Source organism: Sorghum bicolor, chromosome 6, assembly GCF_000003195.3.
Source record: "Sorghum bicolor cultivar BTx623 chromosome 6, Sorghum_bicolor_NCBIv3, whole genome shotgun sequence".
NCBI lineage: Eukaryota > Viridiplantae > Streptophyta > Magnoliopsida > Poales > Poaceae > Sorghum > Sorghum bicolor.
Genome location: NC_012875.2, coordinates 38,609,059 through 38,628,034, shown reverse-complemented (window position 1 = coordinate 38,628,034; position 18,976 = coordinate 38,609,059). Strand labels below are relative to the sequence as shown.

The following is an 18,976-nucleotide window of genomic DNA, read 5'->3' as shown; positions in this document are numbered from 1 at the left end:
TAGTGTTAAAAGTAACTTACTGCGTCATCAGGGATGATGTGCTCTGGATCGATTTGATGCCAATACATGTGGGACGATGTGCAAATAATTGTCCCCTCCACTCTTGCCACCATGACTTGTATGACTTAGTGATGAAGGAAGTTGGCACCTAGGTGGATAGATTAATGTCTGAAGTGTCGACATCAGGGAGGAGATGCACTACCTTCTCCTAGTCTAATCTGTTGGTGATTGTTTCCCTTGGCTTAATCACATTGGCATAATAGAGTTTGATCGGCAGTTGTCCGAAGGCCAACTAATGTGATACTACCGATGGGTTGTAGAATTCATAAGTGAGGCTGGTGTTCTTCCCGCTGCTGATTGTGTTCACTAGGATTGCCCGGGGAGTGATGATAGCCATCACAAGATTATTATCCTTGTTCAGGGCCTCATCGGCAAGATTGAAAAGGAGAGGCAATCTGGATTCTTCATCGATATAGGGCATCCAGGCCCGATGCTCACGGGAGAGACCATTGTAAAAGGTTTGGAAGAATCGACCGATCTGGTCCTCGTTGGCCTCTATCCCAGGGAGTACTATTATTGCCTCGCCAAAATTGAGGGGCGGGCGTGTTGCCAATTCTTCGTCCTCAAGTTCATAATCTTCGGCAATGTCTCACGGGAATTGTTGAGCAAAGAAATTCCATTGCAGAATTTTTTGCATATGAGCGTTCAGCCACATATTAATGAACCACCACGGACCTCCTAAGTTGCCGATGGGTTCACCAAGTAGAAGTTTCTAAGACACTTGATGTAGGAGATGATAGGTAGAGCTCAGAATATATCGGCCGAGAGGGAACCTTACTTCGTTGGCCAGCTGTTCAGCTGTAGCAAGGTAAATGCTGGTTGGCCCTACCGATCGACTATAGAAAATAAAATTTTCTAACCACATGTTTAGAAATGTGGCATGTTCCCTCTGACAGGCTGACCCGGTCTTCTGGTACTCTTGGATATATCCTGTCCAACCACCGATGTTACGAGTGTTCACCATGTACTCAGGCTTTCTGCTGTAAACAAGGCCATCATCGGTAGTTGAAATATCAAGGCTAGTGAGCATGTACACATCGGCAAGAGTGGGGGTGGCTGGGCTGTGTCCAAACATAAAGATGTTTGTTGTGTCTGACCAGAAGTAAGCAGCAGCTATTATCATCGACTCGTTCTTTTGCATATAGGCAATGGATAGCCTAATGCATTGGTCTAGTTTTCGTTCTGCCCAGTACACTTCCATCGACCCGATGACCCTCAGGTACCAGTATTTCCACCCCTTGGTGGTTTTCGGCCAAGATCAAAAGGTGTATTTCCATAGATCTAGAGAGAAGTTTTGGGCCCTGAAGGGAATTCTATTGGTTTCTTCGTTGATCAAATCAGTTGGATCTGGATCACCCATCGGACCTAGACATTGGGTGTGTGGTTGATCAGTTGGGATGACTAACTTATTCCTTAGCTCCTAAGTTTGGAAGATCAAAAAGGCAAAATAAAAGAAAAACAAAATCACCAACTGTATGAACTCGCAAGGGCGAAAGGAATTGCAGTAAAAGAAGACGAGGGTGAAACAAACCGCAGGGACGTCGAAGTTGATCGCCATTGCCTTGAGCGAGATGGAGACGCATACTGGAAACTTGAGGCTGCTTCCAGGGAAAGCTCTTGCTGGTGGGAGTCGCACGGTTGCTCGTCAAGATCACCGCCGGAGAGAGGGAGTGTGAAGATTGGAATCTAGAGGTAGAAGACAGGCATCTGCGGGAAATGTATTTATAGTCCGAATGGAGTAGGGGCATTCTGGACTTATCTCTTTGCCGCGCGCGTGTAGGTTGAGGTTGTTCAGATAGATATGGTAACTGTTTGCACGACAATCAAGGGATTGTGTAGGTGATTTGATGGCAATCAATCATGACTCGGAGGAAATCTTGGTGTACAGGATATTTTAATTCCAAGATCGGCAGTGTGATACAGTGTTAGGTTCATGTCGATGGACTGTTGCCCATGTATCTTAACCATAATCAGAACAGGGGTGGTTGAAGGTTGTGCAATATTTACTGAGGTGCGTGAATCCGGGCTGGATTTAATCAGATTCAGCAACAGATTTTGTCATGAACTAGATTATTAAGGTGAAGGCAATCATTATCTGGAATAAATTTCAGAGCATTAATGATTTTATACTCCAAAATTGGGGGGCATGTGTTGACACCATTTTTGGCACATTTCAAAATAATCAGAGTGGACTAATCGGCAAAAGGAAAGTTACTGACAGAAAGGTGCCGATGAGCCGATGAGAATTGGTGGTGACCGATGGAAAGGTTGTCATTGGACTTAGATTCAGAAGCCATGTTAACAAGATCGGAGATGCTATTGCCGATGTCGATTTGAAGACTATTGCCGATGAAGCTTGTGATGGTGCATTGCTGATGTTGATGAAGGAAGATTTGAAGACTACTGCCAATGAAGCTTATGATGACAGAAAGAATGCTGATAGAGCAGAAGCCGATGAAGATTTCATCGTGATTGAAGCAGAACGAAAGTAGATAGGTGTTGTTTTCCTTTTCTGTATTTCTTAGAATATGACCCCATGTAAGAGTCACATTTTTCTTTGGATACGGACTTGGTGTTCTAGTCGTGTTTGGTTATGTTTCTTCAGATTAGGGTATAAATATGGACCGAGGGACAATGTAAAAAAATAATAATCAATCAATATCAATCTAATTTTACTCCTATTTTGCATGTACTTAACTTTTCGATGACTTCGTCAATTCGCATATTTTCTTTTACGAGTTCTCATTGATTCGGCGAGCTTCATCATTTCAGTGCGACCTTCGACGATCCTTGAGTTCCATGTGAGTACCTGTTGGCCGTGGCTTCTGGGTGTATCGCTTTTGTCAAAACCAAAGTGCTCGAGTTATCATCCTTGTCAATTAATAGGTCAAAATGACTGACACATCTTGGATATCGAATCGGGTATTAGCCCTTTGTGTTTGCAGATATTTTGCATCAACAACAAGTTTCATAATCTTCAGACTTCGTTTGTATTTTATAAAATTAAAAAGCAATTCGTCGGTAAGTTTGTGGTCCTGTTTCATGCCCATGATGTATAAATTTTTAGGGGTGTTCGTAGATATGGCCTCAAACTACACTAAGTAACACAAATATCATTTTTTCTATTTGTTAAATTTTATGATTCGAGGCACGTGCAGTTCTAACTTCTATTTTCTGCAAAATGCAATTAAATGAAATAAATTAAAGAAACATAGCAAAAAGCTTGAGAAACATGCCAAATTTGATCATGCACTCTAAAATACTATATAAGGACAGCAAAAAAAGTTTGGAAGCAAAAAACCTTTAGAAAGTTTATCGAGTGTCTATTTTTAACACTCAGCAAAGCCTTTCTTTACCAAGTGTCAAGGTAGTAACACTCGGCAAAGACTAATGGCAGGTGACAGGTCCAACTGTCACCACCTCATTGCTAAGTGCTAGGCTTTGCTGAGCGTCAGGCAAAAAGATTGAGAAACATGCCAAATTTAAATATGCACTCTAAAATACTGTGTAATGACAACTGAAAAAGTTTGGTGGCAAAAACAAACTTTAGAAAGTTTTGCCGAGTGCGCAATTTTGGCACTCGGCAAAGCCTTCCTTTGCGAAGTGTCAAGGCAGTGACACTCGGTAAAGACTAGCGATAGGTGAGGGGTCCAATTGTCGTCACCTCTTTGTCGAGCACCAAGCACTCAGTAAAGAGGTACTTTATCAAGTGCAGCTCTTTACCGAGCGTCAGACACTCAGCAAAAAGTGGCTTTGCCGAGTGCCCTCTTTGCCAAGTGCCAGGCACTCGGCAAAGAGTCCCTTTGCTAAGAGTTTTTTGCCAAGAGCGGCACTCGACAAAGAGGCCCTTTGTCGAGTGCCCGATATTTGGTGCTCGGCAAAGGCTCTAGCACTTGGCAAAGCCTTGCTCTCCCATAATGGAGATCTCATCTGGCAAGCAGCTACAAATCTCATCCTACCTGACTTTGATTGGTATGAATTTTGATATGCAATTTAATTTAGTGATGTGGTTGATGTAGTGGTTGTAGTGGAGCTAAAATGTTTTTCTGCAATTTTTTACATAGATGGTTAGACGTTAGGTGCATGGTGTGCTCTTTATGCCTGAGTATATTTTTGGTGTCAAGAATTTTATAAACTTCATCAGAGAGAGGTTTACTATGACTGAATAAATTTTTTGCCCATGTGGTTGGTGTATGAACCATGAATCTCTACACCAAAATGACGTGGAGTCACCTACTGCTCAATGACATGTCCATCACATATACAAGGTGGACAAACCATGAAGAGGCTAGTGATGTTTATGTTTTGGAGGAACTAGTACATTAGGATGGAAATGTTAATTCTTTGGTATCTAAGGAAACTAATGAAGGTGGACTTGAAGGGATGTTAGGGACTTGGTGAGCTCTAAACAATATGTAAATGATGCTGGACATGAAGATGGAAACTCATCCAATGATGTTGCATCACATTTCAAACATTTGATTGAAGATGCTAAATGTGAGCTATATCTTGGTGGCACCAATTTTTCAAGGTTCACATTTGTAATCAAGATGCTCCATGTGAAGTCATACTATAGGATCACTAACTCAAAATTTTCTCCAATTTTGAAGATCTTATCTTCAGCTTTCCTATAGTTCAATACTCTTCCAAAATCATATGAAGAACCAAAGAAAATGCTCCGTGAATTAGGATTTGGTTATTTATCAATTCATCTGTGCCCCAATAATCTGTGCCCCAATAATTATGTGCTATTTAGACAGCCATATGCAGCATTGGGTAAATATTCAGTTTGTGATGCATCAAGGTGGTAAGATCCTAAGAGGAAGAAGGTTGTTGCAAAAGTATTGCGACATTTTCAGTTGATTCCTAGGCTACAAAGGTTGTTTGTTTCTAAGAAAACATCTGAGGAAGTATAGTGGCATAAGTTGAAGACAAAATGCAATGAGAAGAAATGACCCATCCTGTAGATGGAAAGACATAAGAATATTTTGACATGTGTTGGCCTGATTTTGCTGAAGATGCACAGAACCTAAGATTTGGACTTGCCACAAATGGTTTCAATCCTTTTAGCAACATGAGTTAATCTTATAGCATGTGGCCTATTTTTTGATTCCATCTAGATGGTTTCAATCCTCTTAGCAATCTTCTTCTTAGCTTGCTTAAGTTGTGCTCAACATCATACTACTATAGCTACAGGTTCTTCAACAGCTGTTCATTTGCATCTCCTTCGCCTTCATCTTATTTAGGCATCCACATAAGAACAGTCTTTGAATTCTTTTTTAGGTAGGCATCCATCTCCTTCCTAACTAATTCTAGAGCAAGAGGACAATTCACTACGTCTACATACCCACCCAGCAAGGTGCTACTTGAATTATTCCACAAGGGGACTACGTTCTTGCAAAATTTGCACCGCACAAAGTTCTTTTTCAAAGTTTCTGGCCACCACCCATACTATCATTCTAGGTCTTGTGATTTTGCCTTCCTCTTAATGTTAACAGCTTAGGCAACTAGATCTAGAGGTAAGTTTGCTATAGCCCTCTTAATTGGAGATGAAATATCTAGAGTACCTAAGGAAGTTGTGGCAGCAGGATCGAACCCAATTGATGAATGTGGACCACCTCCTTCAATGTTAGGCGCAGGCATGTACACTTACACGTTTGCACATTGTCAGTCCACATTTGCACTTCCAGAGAATAGCAAAGGGACAACGCAGCAAGCAGGCAACCTAGCATAGAGGCTATAGACTGAGGGATCGAGGAGGAGGGAAGAAGATGGAGAAGGAAAAGGCACATATCGTCATTAGAGGAGCTCATCACAAAGATCGATAGCCACTTGTATTGTAGAGGGCGCCAACGGCTAGACATGTCACTAGAGAGGAGGATGACAAGTGGGGGACAGGGAATAGCATGCGAGAGGGAGGAATCACGTGTGGGAAGAGTGGAGTGGTGCATGGGAGAAATTGCGGCCATCCTTGTGTGCCTCCCGTGTTGTGCATTTTTAGGTGCTCTGGTTCTCCTATGCTAACCCTAACAGGCCAAATAGCAAGCCCAAAAGTCCACATGTAGGTTCGGTTAAACTAGCCCAAAAATAGAGCAATGAATCTGGTCATCCCTATCCTAGTCCGATGACTAATCGGACGACTAGCTTTTTGATGGAACTAATCGCCTCGGTACCCCAAGTCGGTCACCAGGGACCAATTAGGACGATTAGTCGTGATTAATCAAACAACTTGTAAACTATGGATGCATGTATCAACCGCTTTTTGTTCTAAGACTCCTTGTCAAACACTTGAAAAATATTTTTTAAGATATATCTCATTAAATGTTCTTGCGAGACGATCACCTTGCAACATCTCTAGCATATATAATGCAATCCATTCTTCAATTTGAAGAAACCGGCTAGGCATGTTTTCTTGGATTAGCCCCTTCGAAATTGTGTTTTCTTCATGAAACTCCGAACTAGATAATTCATATATGTTTTTTTGTTTGTCTTGATGAGAGGAAAACAATTTTGGAGTCCATTATGCATTCTGACAAAGTGCCAAAACCGGCTTAGCCAGTTTGGGAAACCAGCTAAGCATGTTTTTGATGGAAATTTTTGGTTCAGCTTCGCTTGACACTTTTGGTGTCAACACCATGTCATCCATCTTTAGCATATTTTCTCATTTTTTCTGATTTACTGTCTTATCTTATATAATTAAAACCACTGGACACGGACCAGTCTTTGGAGATCAAGTAAAGTACTTGTATTAATAAGACATTTATAAAGAGTGATGGGGTTCCATTCCTATAGTTAGCACCAGCTAACAACAATTTGCTACAAAGCACCACACCAGTTTATGTAACACGATCTGCTCTATCTCCTAAATAATAAAGAATGACTGCTTTGTGGTCGCCAATAAAAGTATAAAACCAAATCATAAAATCTATGAAAAAAGACCACGGCATCACATCCGGCCCTTGTGGTCATGCATGCAGAAACGCTTGCATTTCAAATTGAAAAGGACATTTTGTTTCGGGACCATGCATATATAGTCCTCGCATGTAAACAAATCAATGTCCTTACAAGTTTTGAATCCACATCTGTCCTGCTTGCTTGCTACCTGGTCCCTGGAGCACCCTTATCGTTCCACAAATATTTTGTATTATATAACAATGGTCCATACAAATAAGGGAAAACAAGCCAAATGTATCAGCAAAGCAGCAGGTTGAAATCCTCAAATCCTTCCAAAACTTTTCTCTCCCTTGGTTTCATCTGTGCGCCCTAGGGCACATGGCCAATGCATGTATACATAGTAGTGGTGGTTTAGTTTCATTCATTCAGAAGTAGTAGGTCCAAATAAGAATCAAAATCTTTGAACTTGAACTACTATCCATTCAATACAAGCCTATATACTCTCTTAAGCTTGTCCCCATAAGTCTTTCGATCTTCTCGTTGCTTTCTTCCTCACCGTTTTTGTAGTCCTTCATCTTCTCTCATGAGGCTATTGGCTATTGTAGGGCATGAGCATGAGTGCATGACTAAGCACATACAAAAAGTACTGTGTTGGGACCCTGCCCTAGATTAATTTGTTTGTTTCACCAAGCATGCATGCATGTGACATTCAGTTCCCAGGGCCGTACAAACCGAGGGCGTGGTCTCTCAGTCAGCAGCACATGGCACGCCCTGGCCCTGGCCCTTGGAGAGTTGCGGCACTGTTTGAGGCCGGATTGGATGGTGAGCTAGATCACTTATAGGATCCCAAAAGTTCTTTTTGTTTGAAAAATAAGCTCCCAAAAGCTGTTGAGCAGCAGCGCAAGGCAGTGGCTTGCATGTGTTTGTACCACATAGATTAGTGCAGGTGGTTTTGTGGATTAGCCAGCGCTTGTCAGAGAACAAATCATGCATGTTGGTGGGTTAATCATTTTACTCAAGTGAGCAGTAGATTGGTGGTTATATATACTATGCAATATAAGCATGCATGAGATGATGTGCATGCTGCAACTAACGGCTGCAGGCCCATGGTATCCCAATCACCACCCACCGCACCGGTCATGCTCACTGTGCCCCACACTACACTCTCACTATCTACTCACTAGGCAGCTCTCCCTTGCATTGCATTGGCTGGGATCTTCTGCGATGAAAGAATGCAGATACACGGGCCCGTCACATTTTCTTGACGGTTTAGAAGAGCTACTCATATTCCTTATGACAAGTGGTTCTCTCATTTGCGAATGTACACCTCCGTCGTAAATTAAACGCACTTCTAGCATTTGAAGTTTATCATATCTCAGCATAAGTGTACCTCTAGATATAGTCCACCTTGTCCCTGGTAGTTTTTTTTTACTTTCTCTATTTTCAAAGTGCAATCATTACATGGTAGGAGTAAATTTGTAATTTTCAAGTAACATTATATATACATTTTGTAAAGAGAACCTGAGTTTTCCTGCCTGGATTATATAAAGGGGGAAACGACAGAGTCGGTTAAAGCACGAGACGATGTCGTCCGCCAATTTTCAAGTAACATTATCTTCTCTAAAAATTTTATAATTATACTTATTTTTGGAGACGATTACGTGTCGAAAGTGGACGAGGGCAAGTCATATCTTTGACACTGATCCTTTTAATTAGTTCGTTTAGAGAATTGTACGATAGAATCAGCTGAGAATCACTCCTCTAGCAAACATCGAGAGCTCCACTAAAAGGTCGCTGTTGTTGTTGTCGTCGTGATGGCTGCTGTCCAAAATCTGATTGGACAGGTAGGAATGTAATTTCACGAAAGGTCAAGTTCTGTCGTTCCACGGTCTCTATCTGAAAACCAAATACTACATTTTCAAGGCCAAATTCTGTTCCACGGTCTGTGTCTGAATTTCTGAAACCATCCCCATGCACATGCACTCGCGCACGCTTTCGTTTCTTTGGACGCAATTCACCATCACCGACCCAAACCCAACCCTGCAGGCAAGGAAGCGGGGCACCTATGGCAGTAGGAGCCCAGCCAGGCCCCACCAGGTCAGTGGCAGTACAAATGGGATCACAAGCAAAGCAAAGCAATGCAAGCAGCAGGGTGCATCCATCATTTGGACCTGAAATCCTGAATCCACAGCTCTTTTCTCTCAGGTCTGATGTTGCCATGATGATGTGAAAGAATGCTCACATTCAGAGCCAAGACAGGCAGGCAGTCAGCTGGGTACCTGTAGCTGTAGGTAGCAGGACGTACTGCCGCACTGTGAAAGGCGGGGGGGTGGGAGCACCAAAGTTGAAGCTGCAATCCACCTAGGATTTTGGGCCACGCACAAAGGACCCATCACATTCACATGCCCCATGCGGCCGCGGCCATGCCCACATGCACATGCCAAGCACTTGTCCCCCCTCCACCTCCTCCATATATATACTATCACCTCTAGAACCTTCACATCATTCACCCCGTGGTGAACATATTCTCTCCTCTTTTTTACTCTAGCGTCATAAAAATAAAAAATCAGATTCCAATGCAAACTTGCTGAAGCTGTTGTTACCACTAGTATTGTACTGCTATATTTACTAGACAAAGTGGTAGAGAAAATACATAGGACAACTAACTTGCTAGAGGGAATTGCCAAGGTAAATGGAACTTAAGGGTAATATCATACATACAGTTTTTATCATAGAAGTTCTACATAAAGGTACTCCATATAGCATCCATAAACTGACCAAGTCCAGACTTACTTTATACCAGAAAGGTGAAAAGAAAGGGTTAAAATTACAAAATAAAAAAAGAAGAGAGAAATTAAAATAAGTCTAAAACCCCCCAAAAAAGCATGGTACTTTTGTTCAAACAAAGTTGCCATTTGCTTTTGCTCAGGGGCATTTCTTGCAAAGACAACCTCCCTCCCTCCCTCTACATTCTGCACGCAGCTCCCTCGCTCTTCCCTCCAAACCACCTTCTTATTCTTTTTTTTTTTCCGCTCAGCTCAGGCAGGACCCTACTATGGTTTTTTACATGACGGAGCAGGCGTTGGGGTTCTCGTCGCTGAAGATCTGCGGCGCCATGGGCTGGTGGTGCGGCGGCGCGGCGGCGTACGCGTACGACGACGGCGGGTAGGCCGGCTGGTAGGCCTGGTATGCGTACCCCGGAGGCGGCGGCGGCGGCGGCGGGTACGCCGGCTGGTAGTACCCTCCCGGGAACGCGAACCGCGGGTAGTGCATGTACAGGTTGGCGGCCGCGACGGCGGCCGCGTCCTTGTCCTTGTCGGCGTCCTCCTTCTTCTCGTCGCCACCGCCGCCGCCGCCACCCTCCTTCTCCTCCTTCTTCTCGTCGCCGCCGCCGCCGTCGCCACCGCCCTCCTTCTTCTCTTCCTCCTTGCCGTCCTTCTTCTCCTCACCACCACCTTCTTCCTTCTTCTCCTCCTTGGCCTTGTCGTCGCCGGCGGCGGGCGCACTCTCCGGTGGGGGGACTGTCTCGGACTTGACGATGGCCGCGTGCTTGCCCGTGCGCTTGTACACGTACTCGGCCAGCTTGGACTCCTCGAACACGCCCTTCACTGTCACCTCCGATGCCTTGAGGTCTGCTTCAACAGACTGCACGCCTGCACAGCCATCAATCAAGAACATTATTTGTGATTCAGAACAATATACAAGGAACCAGTAAATAGTGTTTCGACAAGCTAAACAGTCTTGTTAATCTTTGGTCAAACAGGTGGGTGGAGAAGTTATTCATTTCACTTCGGACAGTTGTGTCTGTTCCATATTCATTTCACTCTGAAGCTAAGAGATGCATGCATGTGTTCCGAATCATTTGGTCAGAAAAAGACTGGAGGAGATTTGCCGTTTTGGGCATGCTGAATCATCACACTAAGCTAAGCTATAGCAAGTAGCAACTCCATTTGCAGCCACCAAGCTTAGTGAACTGCTACTACTCTAGACAAGACATGTATACATGATAATAATGGTATAAGTATATATGCATGAAAAGGACTAGACTAGACTAGTAATCTAATAATTGAAGGCAGCCAAACAAAGTGATGATAATGGAGCACCGACCTTTCATCTTGAGGATCCTCTTCCTGATTCCCTGAGCACAGGCCTCGCAGTGCATGTGCACCTTCAGCACCACGGCGAGCACCGGCGGCTTCAAAACCAAGCAAATAAACACAAATCCTCACATCAGCCTCTGATTGATCGATCCATGGAACTAAAACCATCATTATTTAGCATAGAAACTATGCAATGCGCAGCCAGCAAGCGCGGCCAAATGCAGATCATGAGAAGAAATGTGTAGTAGTATCTCATTGATTGTTATATTCACCTCCTTCTTCTCCTCCGGCTTTGGAGGCTCAGGCTCCTCCTTCTTCTCCTCTTCCTTCTTCTCCTCCGGCGGCGGCGGTATTGGCGACAGGAGCTCCACCTTGCGGCCGGTCTTCTTCTGGACGCGCTCCACCACCTTCATGGGCTCCGCGGCCACCTTCTTCCCCTTCACCAACACCTTGTGCGCCTTGGAGTCGGCGATCACATCCTCCACTCCTGCAATTTCCATTATTCCAGTTCAGAATTCAATCAGATGCATGCCATTGCCATGGATGGAGAAATAATAATATATATGCACGCATCATGCTTTAGCTTGGAACATTGTTAGGTGAGAATCATTTGGAGGATACTGATGTCTAGACATGCATGGGTGCTGGCTGAGGAATGAATCGGCTTCACTTTTTGAACTCTGAGAAAGAGAATGACACACGCATGCTCATCAAGGCTGTCATTCTCTTGGAATCTACCTGCCTTTTGCCGAGCTAAAAAGTCACTCAGAGGGATCTCGAGTCGGTCGTCGTTCTCCCCACCGGCCACCACCATTAATCTTAATCAAGTGGATTCGTGTGCAATTGCAGCCGTTGAACATGGAAGATCTAATTGATTAGCGAGGTGAATCTGATTAAACAAAGCGTGTACCCCACCTACTACTACTACCCTGTTAAAAATCCTGCCATGAATCACAGCACAGCAATTCTTTCCAAGAATAACCTTTGAAGGAAGTATATCCCAAATCTGAAATTCCTTTTTCTTGAACAAAAAAAAAGGGGAAAAAGAGAATATTCTGAAATCTCAATCACATCATGCGGTGTTCAGTAAAAAAGAAAACTAATGAACATACGATACTTGCTACCACAATGAATGAGAAGAAAACTGAAAAATCCAGCTCACTGAAAAACAGAACAAAGGAGAGTTTGGGCAGGGCAGGGCAGGCATTACCGTCGAAACGCTTGAGGATCTTCTTGACCTTGCGGGCGCATCCCTCGCAGTGCATGTAGACCCGCATCTCGACCTCCTCCGGCGGCGGGGGCGGCGGCGGCGGAGCGTCCTCCTTCTTCTCCTCCCCATCCTTTGGCTTCTCCTCGCCGCCGCCGCCGCCGGCTTCCTTGGGCTTGTCCTCCGCCGCCGCGGCGCCGTCGTCCTTGGGCTTCTCCTCCTTCTTCTCCTCTGCCGCCGCCGCCTCCTTGGGCTTCTCCACCTCCTTCTTGGCGTCCTCCTTCTTCGCCTCCTGCAAGAGCAACACAAGACCACCACCGTCAGGATGTGACGCCCGGCGAAAGGAGATGAGAAGAAGCGTCGTCGTCGTCGTCCGTCGCCAACCGGCAACAGACAAACTCACCTCGCCCATGGCTTCCCTCTCCTGCTGCGCTGTGTGCTCTGCTCTCACGCGCGCCTCTGCTCCTGGCGGTGCGGGTGAGTGCTGTGCCTGTGCCTGTGGTGGTGGTGGTGGCTGGCTGGCTCTGTGCTCGCGTGTCTGTGACGCCGGTGGGGGAATGGTGGTGGGGTGTGATGTGGTGTGTCACCTTATGTAGAGAGAGAGAGAGGCGCAGCAGAGGGTGGGCGCCGCCAACCGAGGCCTGCAAGATCCGCCCCCGCCCGCCCGCCCGCATGGAAATGATTTCGGCATCTCTATCTCTCTCTATCTCTACCTCTTTCTCTCTCTCTCTCCACCACGTCCCTTGCCTCCCTCTCACTCTATCTCTTGGAAATTGGAGAGGGGAGTACGTAGCACACTGTTTCGTCTTGCCTCCCTCTCACCGAATAGTTAAGTTAGCTGTAAAGAATTAATTACTACTCGGAATGTAAATTTAATTTACTTAATGAAATACACTTAAATACTCCTATACAATGTGTGTAACGTTCATTTTATTGCCTGCAGTTTTTTGGAACCGATCGATTACTGTCTTTTAGTACCAAGCAAGATTTAGTTTTTTAATCCTAGGCCTTGTTTAGTTTTTTTTTTACAAAATAGACACTATAGCACTTTTGTTTATATTTGATAAATATTATTTAATTATACTAAATAAACTCAAAAGATTCGTCTCGCAAATTATAGATAAACTACGTAATTAGTTTTTATTTTTGTCTATATTTAATGTTTCATGCATGTGTCAAAGATTCAATGTGACAAAAAATGTAAAAAATTTAGTATTTTTTTTTTTGGAAACTAAACAAGACCCTGATGAGAGGACCAAAAATTAATAATTTTTGCGGTACTATGTTTGTACGATGTGGTGACAATTCTTTTTACCTTCATTCATCAATTTGCACACTACCATATGGGCATGCAGCCCGGAGGGGGGTGCATATGCGTGCGTGCATCCGTTGGGCGACACAAAACTACAAATGAATAATATAAAAAAGGTTTTCTCGATCGAGGGGCTTCATCTTCAAGATGCTTTGCAGTTAGTTTGCAATGCCGTGCCGTGCCGTGCTCCATCCTGTGTCCGGCCATCATCTCATCTTCTAAAACTGATGACTTTATTTATTTGTATATATCTCTTGCTCCTTTTTCCCTGAGAGGCTTGATGCATGCATGGAGGTTTTTTTGCCACGTAATTAATTTTTTTGTAGTACTTTTTCTCAAAGTGCCTTTGCATTGGAGTACGTATCTCTTCCTCCTTTTTCCCTCACAAGCTTTGCTGACGCACCAAGGTTTCATGCATGCCACGTACGTACGTAGTATCTGTATTTCTCAAAGAAAAAAGTGCCTTTCTGTGTGTTTCCTTTTCTCTTAGAGGCTATTGTTGACGCATGAAGTTTTCTTGCCTCATAAGTACTATACTTACTGGCACTATTAAAGCTTCAGTTTCTGTCTTTTTTTGTTCTACTAGTGCTCCGCCAGGCTATGCATGACTCAACACACATATCCCCAACCAGCTGTCTGTGCGTGCATCATGCAGCCAAGAAAGGAGATAGATACAGATAGCAGATAGCACACTATCTACCTGGTATGCAGATGCATGCAGATAGATGCAGATGCAGTGCAGCCCTGGTGTGGCATATATGTATGTAGCCTCTGGATATACTGTTGTTTGTATCTTCTTTGCAAGATATATATGCACCGTGTCACGGTATATATATGATCAATCATGTGAGTTATCATATAATGCATATGTGTACATGGGTTTGTTTGGTATCCACTTGATTCTGGTTCTATAGGAGCTGATTTTCCGAGAGAAGTGATTATGTAGCTGGAATGATTCTGTATAATTCTCTCTAGGATAAACTCTCTAAATTATGATAAACAATTACTTCATAGAATTAGGAGAAACTACTTTTTCAGCTCCTAGCCCCTTAGTTCATTTTAAAGAATCACTCCATGGAATCAGCACTGAATCACTTCACTCAGGAAAAAAACGTTTGGTAGATCTCCTCTTAGATTTAGCCAAGAATCAACTCTGGCAGCTTTGCCAAACAGTCCCAGGTATACTTCATATATATCTGACCATACACTTGCTTCCTGCTTGGAGCTTGCAAATCCTCCTTAATTTAGTTTTCCCTTAATATACGCCCCTCTTTTTTTAGTCTGTGTTAACCTGCATGACAAGAAGAAATTAAAGATGATGTAGACTTGAAAGCAAATTAAAGGAGAAAACGGCATATTAAAAGAGAGGAACCATTAGTGCATTTTAAGCCCTACCACTATATATCCAGGCGTTGAGAGGCGCTTCCAGATCGAGATGAGAATTAAATTAAAATAGTTAATTAAGGAAAATGTGAGAGCTTGATCCTCTTCTTGATGTCACTAAGGCCTTGTTTAGATTAAAAAAAACTTTTGGAATTTGACTACTGTAGCATTTCGTTTGTATTTGGTAATTAGTATCCAATCGTGGACTAACTAGGCTCAAAAGATTTTTCTCGATTTACAGACAAATTATGTAATTAGTTATTTTTTATCTATATTTAATGTTTCATATATGTCTCTAAAGATTCGATGTGATGGGGATTCTCGTAAACTTTTGAAATTTTGAAGCCTAAACAAGGCCTAATTAAAGCAGTTGTAGGTGTATGTATATATAGATCCAGCATTCTATTTTTTCCCTACAATATTGCTTGCTTGCTTGTAAGAGACCCAAAGGTGGGCTAAAAGGTTTAGGTTTGTTGTTTGACCGATCGATCTCGTGGAACGGCAACGTGCGATTTTTATCGTATTACGAGTAAAGTTTAATTATATATCGTGTAGACTAATCAAGTTAACAATGCATGCATCATGTATATCGCCTTTTATTTGACACCATCTAGTTAATATTTCATTGAGGGTTGGCGGCTCAAGGGAGGCATGGAAAGCTAGGTAGTGGTGAAATCATATGACTAAGTTTGGAATATGGGATTTTTTTTATTTCTATGTTTTTCTATATTTAAGATCCCCTTTGGAACATAGGATTTTTTTTGTTTTCTATGTTTTTCTGTGAAAATCCTGTACAAATCATATAAAATTCCTGTGTTCTAAAGGAGTCCTCATTGATTGCTATCTACATGTGGTTTTTTTTTTTTTGTAAAATTTCCGTATTTCAAATGGGCTCTACAAGTTGCATCTATTGTAACAAGGTAGAAGAAATACGAAGGCGAATTAGGTGGAATGTAAACAGCAAGAGATTTTGTGTTTTGTCTTGATCTTAAAAAAAAGACATTTTGTCTTAAAGTAACGTTCTATTTATATCCATTAGCTATTAGTTAGCTAGTCAACAGCTCATAGATAATATTAGCAGGTTTGGTCTAACAAGTGAGATGACTAGTTAAATGTCTAGCTATTAATTAGCTAAAATATTGTTAGTTGGATCCGTTTACATAAAAAAATAGTTATTAGTAGCTAACTATTAGCTTTATGAATCAAAATAGGATCTAAGCTTCATCAGCCGAATACTATCATGTAAAAAAACTAAATAATAGCTCATAGCTAATAATATTAGCTGCCATTAGCTAGACTATTAGTTGTCCCGTTTATTAGATAGAAAAAGTAATTATTAGCAGCTAAATATTTGACACCATCTAGTAAATATTTCAGTGAGCGCTGAGCGGTGACGGCTCAAGCTAAGGGAGGCATGGAAAGCTGGCTAGTGGCGAGATGCTAAGTTTGGAATACGTTTTTTTTAATTCCTATGCTTTTTTATATTAAATTTATTGCTATCGATATGTGTGTTTTTTTTGGAAAAAAATCCGCATTTCAAATGGGCTACAAGTTGCATCGATCGCAACAAGGTGGAGGAAAATAAGATGATGAATCAAGTGGAATATAAACAGTAAGAAACTTTGTCTTCTGTCTTGATCTTTTAAAAAAAGACATTTTGTCTTAAAGTGAGGCCCAATTTATATCCATTACATTAGTAAACAAAAGCTCTAAGTTGGCGGTGGATTTTTTTAGGGGCGGTTTTAATTAAAAAATGCCTATGAAAATAAATCGGCGGCCCGACTCAAGAATCGCCAGAATCCATTTTCACTGGCGGTTCTCCTAGCGAAACCGGTTGTAGAAATCATGTATTTCTACAGGCGGTTTTCTTAAGGAACCACCACTAAAAATAGGATTTCTAGTGGCGGTTTGTTAAGAAAACCACCTGTAGAAATAATTTGAAGTTGATTTTTGTGAGTTTTCAAATGACCTCGTATGAAAAAACCACCAAAATAAAAGTTGTAGAAAACTATTCAAATTTGTCAAATTTGAAATTCAAATTTTGTAAATTATCTCGGATGGAGAAACTACCAATATAAAAATTGTAGATCTTGAAAAGTTATATAACTTTATAGCTGACAACTTTTTTATTTGAATCCGTTTAGGGCCTCAAACAATCAATGTTTACTCGGTTTAGGATAATATATGAGAAACCAAACTCTAGCATAGACACAAGTGAGTAATGGGTGGAGTGGTAGAGGAGGCTACACGCAAGGAAGAGGTTGCGGGTTCGAATCCTACCATGTACATTTCTACTGCCCCCAGTGCTGACAGGTCTAAAAACTAGGTTTGGAACCGCTTTGTACACAGCTTCATTGTGCTAGTGTTAGCTATTAGTTAGCTAGTCAATAGCTCATTGAAAATATTAGTTGGTTTAGAAACTAGGTTTGGAACCGCTTTATATAGAGCTTCATTGTGCTAGTGTTAGCTATTAGTTAGCTAGTCAATAGCTCATTGAAAATATTTGTTGGTTTAGCTCAACTAGTGAGAAAGCTAGTTAAATATCCAACTAACAATTAGATAGACTATTATTAGCTAGACCCGTTTAGATAAAAAAATTAGTTATTAGTAGCTAACCATTAGCTCTATGGATCCAAATAGGACCTAAAGCTCCATCACCCGAATACTATCATTTAAAAAACTAATTAATACTCCTATCCATAGCTAATACTTCCTCCGTCCACGAAAGAATCAATTCATAGAATCTGTGCCAGTAAAATTTTTTTAGATTTGACTAACTTTACATAAAAGAATAACAACATCTATGACATAAAATGCACATCACATGAAAATATATTCTATGATGAATCTAATGATACTAATTTGATATCATAAATCATAGCATTTTTTTTCTAGAAATTTAGTCAAAGTTTAAAAGTTTTACTTAGAACAACTTTAGAAATTGACTCTTTCATAGACAGAGGAAGTAATATTAGCTGTCCCGACCCGTTGAGATAAAAAAAATCTAATAACTAGCAGTTGATTATTAGCTGGACTACTACCTCCGTACTTATAAAGAAAGTAGTTTTGAACAAGGTTTGAATTAAATATTGAGAAATATAAATCATGAATAACTTTAAAGTTGTTAAGTTTAAAAATATAAAAACTATATGATAGATTTGTCTTAAAAAATTGTTTTGTAAAAATATACATATATCATTTTTCGGTAAATATTTTTATAGGAATAGACGATGTCGTTGTTCTAAACGACTTTCTGTATAGGTACTAAGAGAGTATGCAAATAGGACCTAAGCCTCATCAGCCTAATACTACATGTAATTAGGGAGTAGTACCACGGCATGCAGTAGTCATCATGTACCGGGGGGGGGGGGGGGGGGGGTTGGGATCGGGAGCTATTTCTTCGAAAGACTGGTATGGTACTCCACCCGTACCATACGTGCATGGTATAAATGCAGGAAATCCTGCTGCAGATTCGGCACAGAGCTAGCTGCTTCTGCGGATGTGGTTAATTTCACAGAGGCAAGAGGTGTCCTTTAACAGCTGCACACACATCTTCTCAAAAAACTGACGACCACTATGTGCTTCAATGCTTTCGCAGGAGCAGCTGCAGCTGCAAGTGCAGGCCTCCATGTTTTCCCGAGCGTTCAATGTGTCTCTCTCTATCTATCATATACTCCTACATTCCTTGTATTTTCTCAAGTGAAGACGAGATGCTAGTGTTTTGTTTGCGGCAGTACATTATTCATATATATAGAAAAAAAAGAAAGATAAAAGATTCTTTTCCACAAAGTTATTAACAAAAGGCTATAAAACCAAACGGTCATGTTACGACCGTTGATAAACCATATATCTCATAAAAATAACACATGTTCTTTGGGCTGTGTACATCCTCGGATGTAGAGGCCGGATTGTTATCCATTATCAAAAAAACGAGCTGTAGGTTACGATTTTGCATCCCTATCACCATGCTATGCGCATGTTCTCATTATTCCTAACAAGGTGTTTAGATTAAAGCCGTAG

General features: G+C 41.8%; 1 protein-coding gene across 1 annotated transcript; it reads right to left on the bottom strand.

Moving 5' to 3' along the window:
- LOC8070971 (heavy metal-associated isoprenylated plant protein 7) lies at positions 9,639 to 12,903 on the bottom strand. Its single transcript, XM_002446263.2, has 5 exons — positions 12,665 to 12,903; positions 12,265 to 12,553; positions 11,327 to 11,541; positions 11,062 to 11,149; positions 9,639 to 10,607 (listed from the first exon to the last, which is right to left on the bottom strand). The coding sequence occupies exons 1-5, from the start codon at positions 12,671 to 12,673 to the stop codon at positions 10,018 to 10,020; spliced, it is 1,191 nt and encodes a 396-aa protein (XP_002446308.2). The 5' UTR covers positions 12,674 to 12,903; the 3' UTR covers positions 9,639 to 10,017.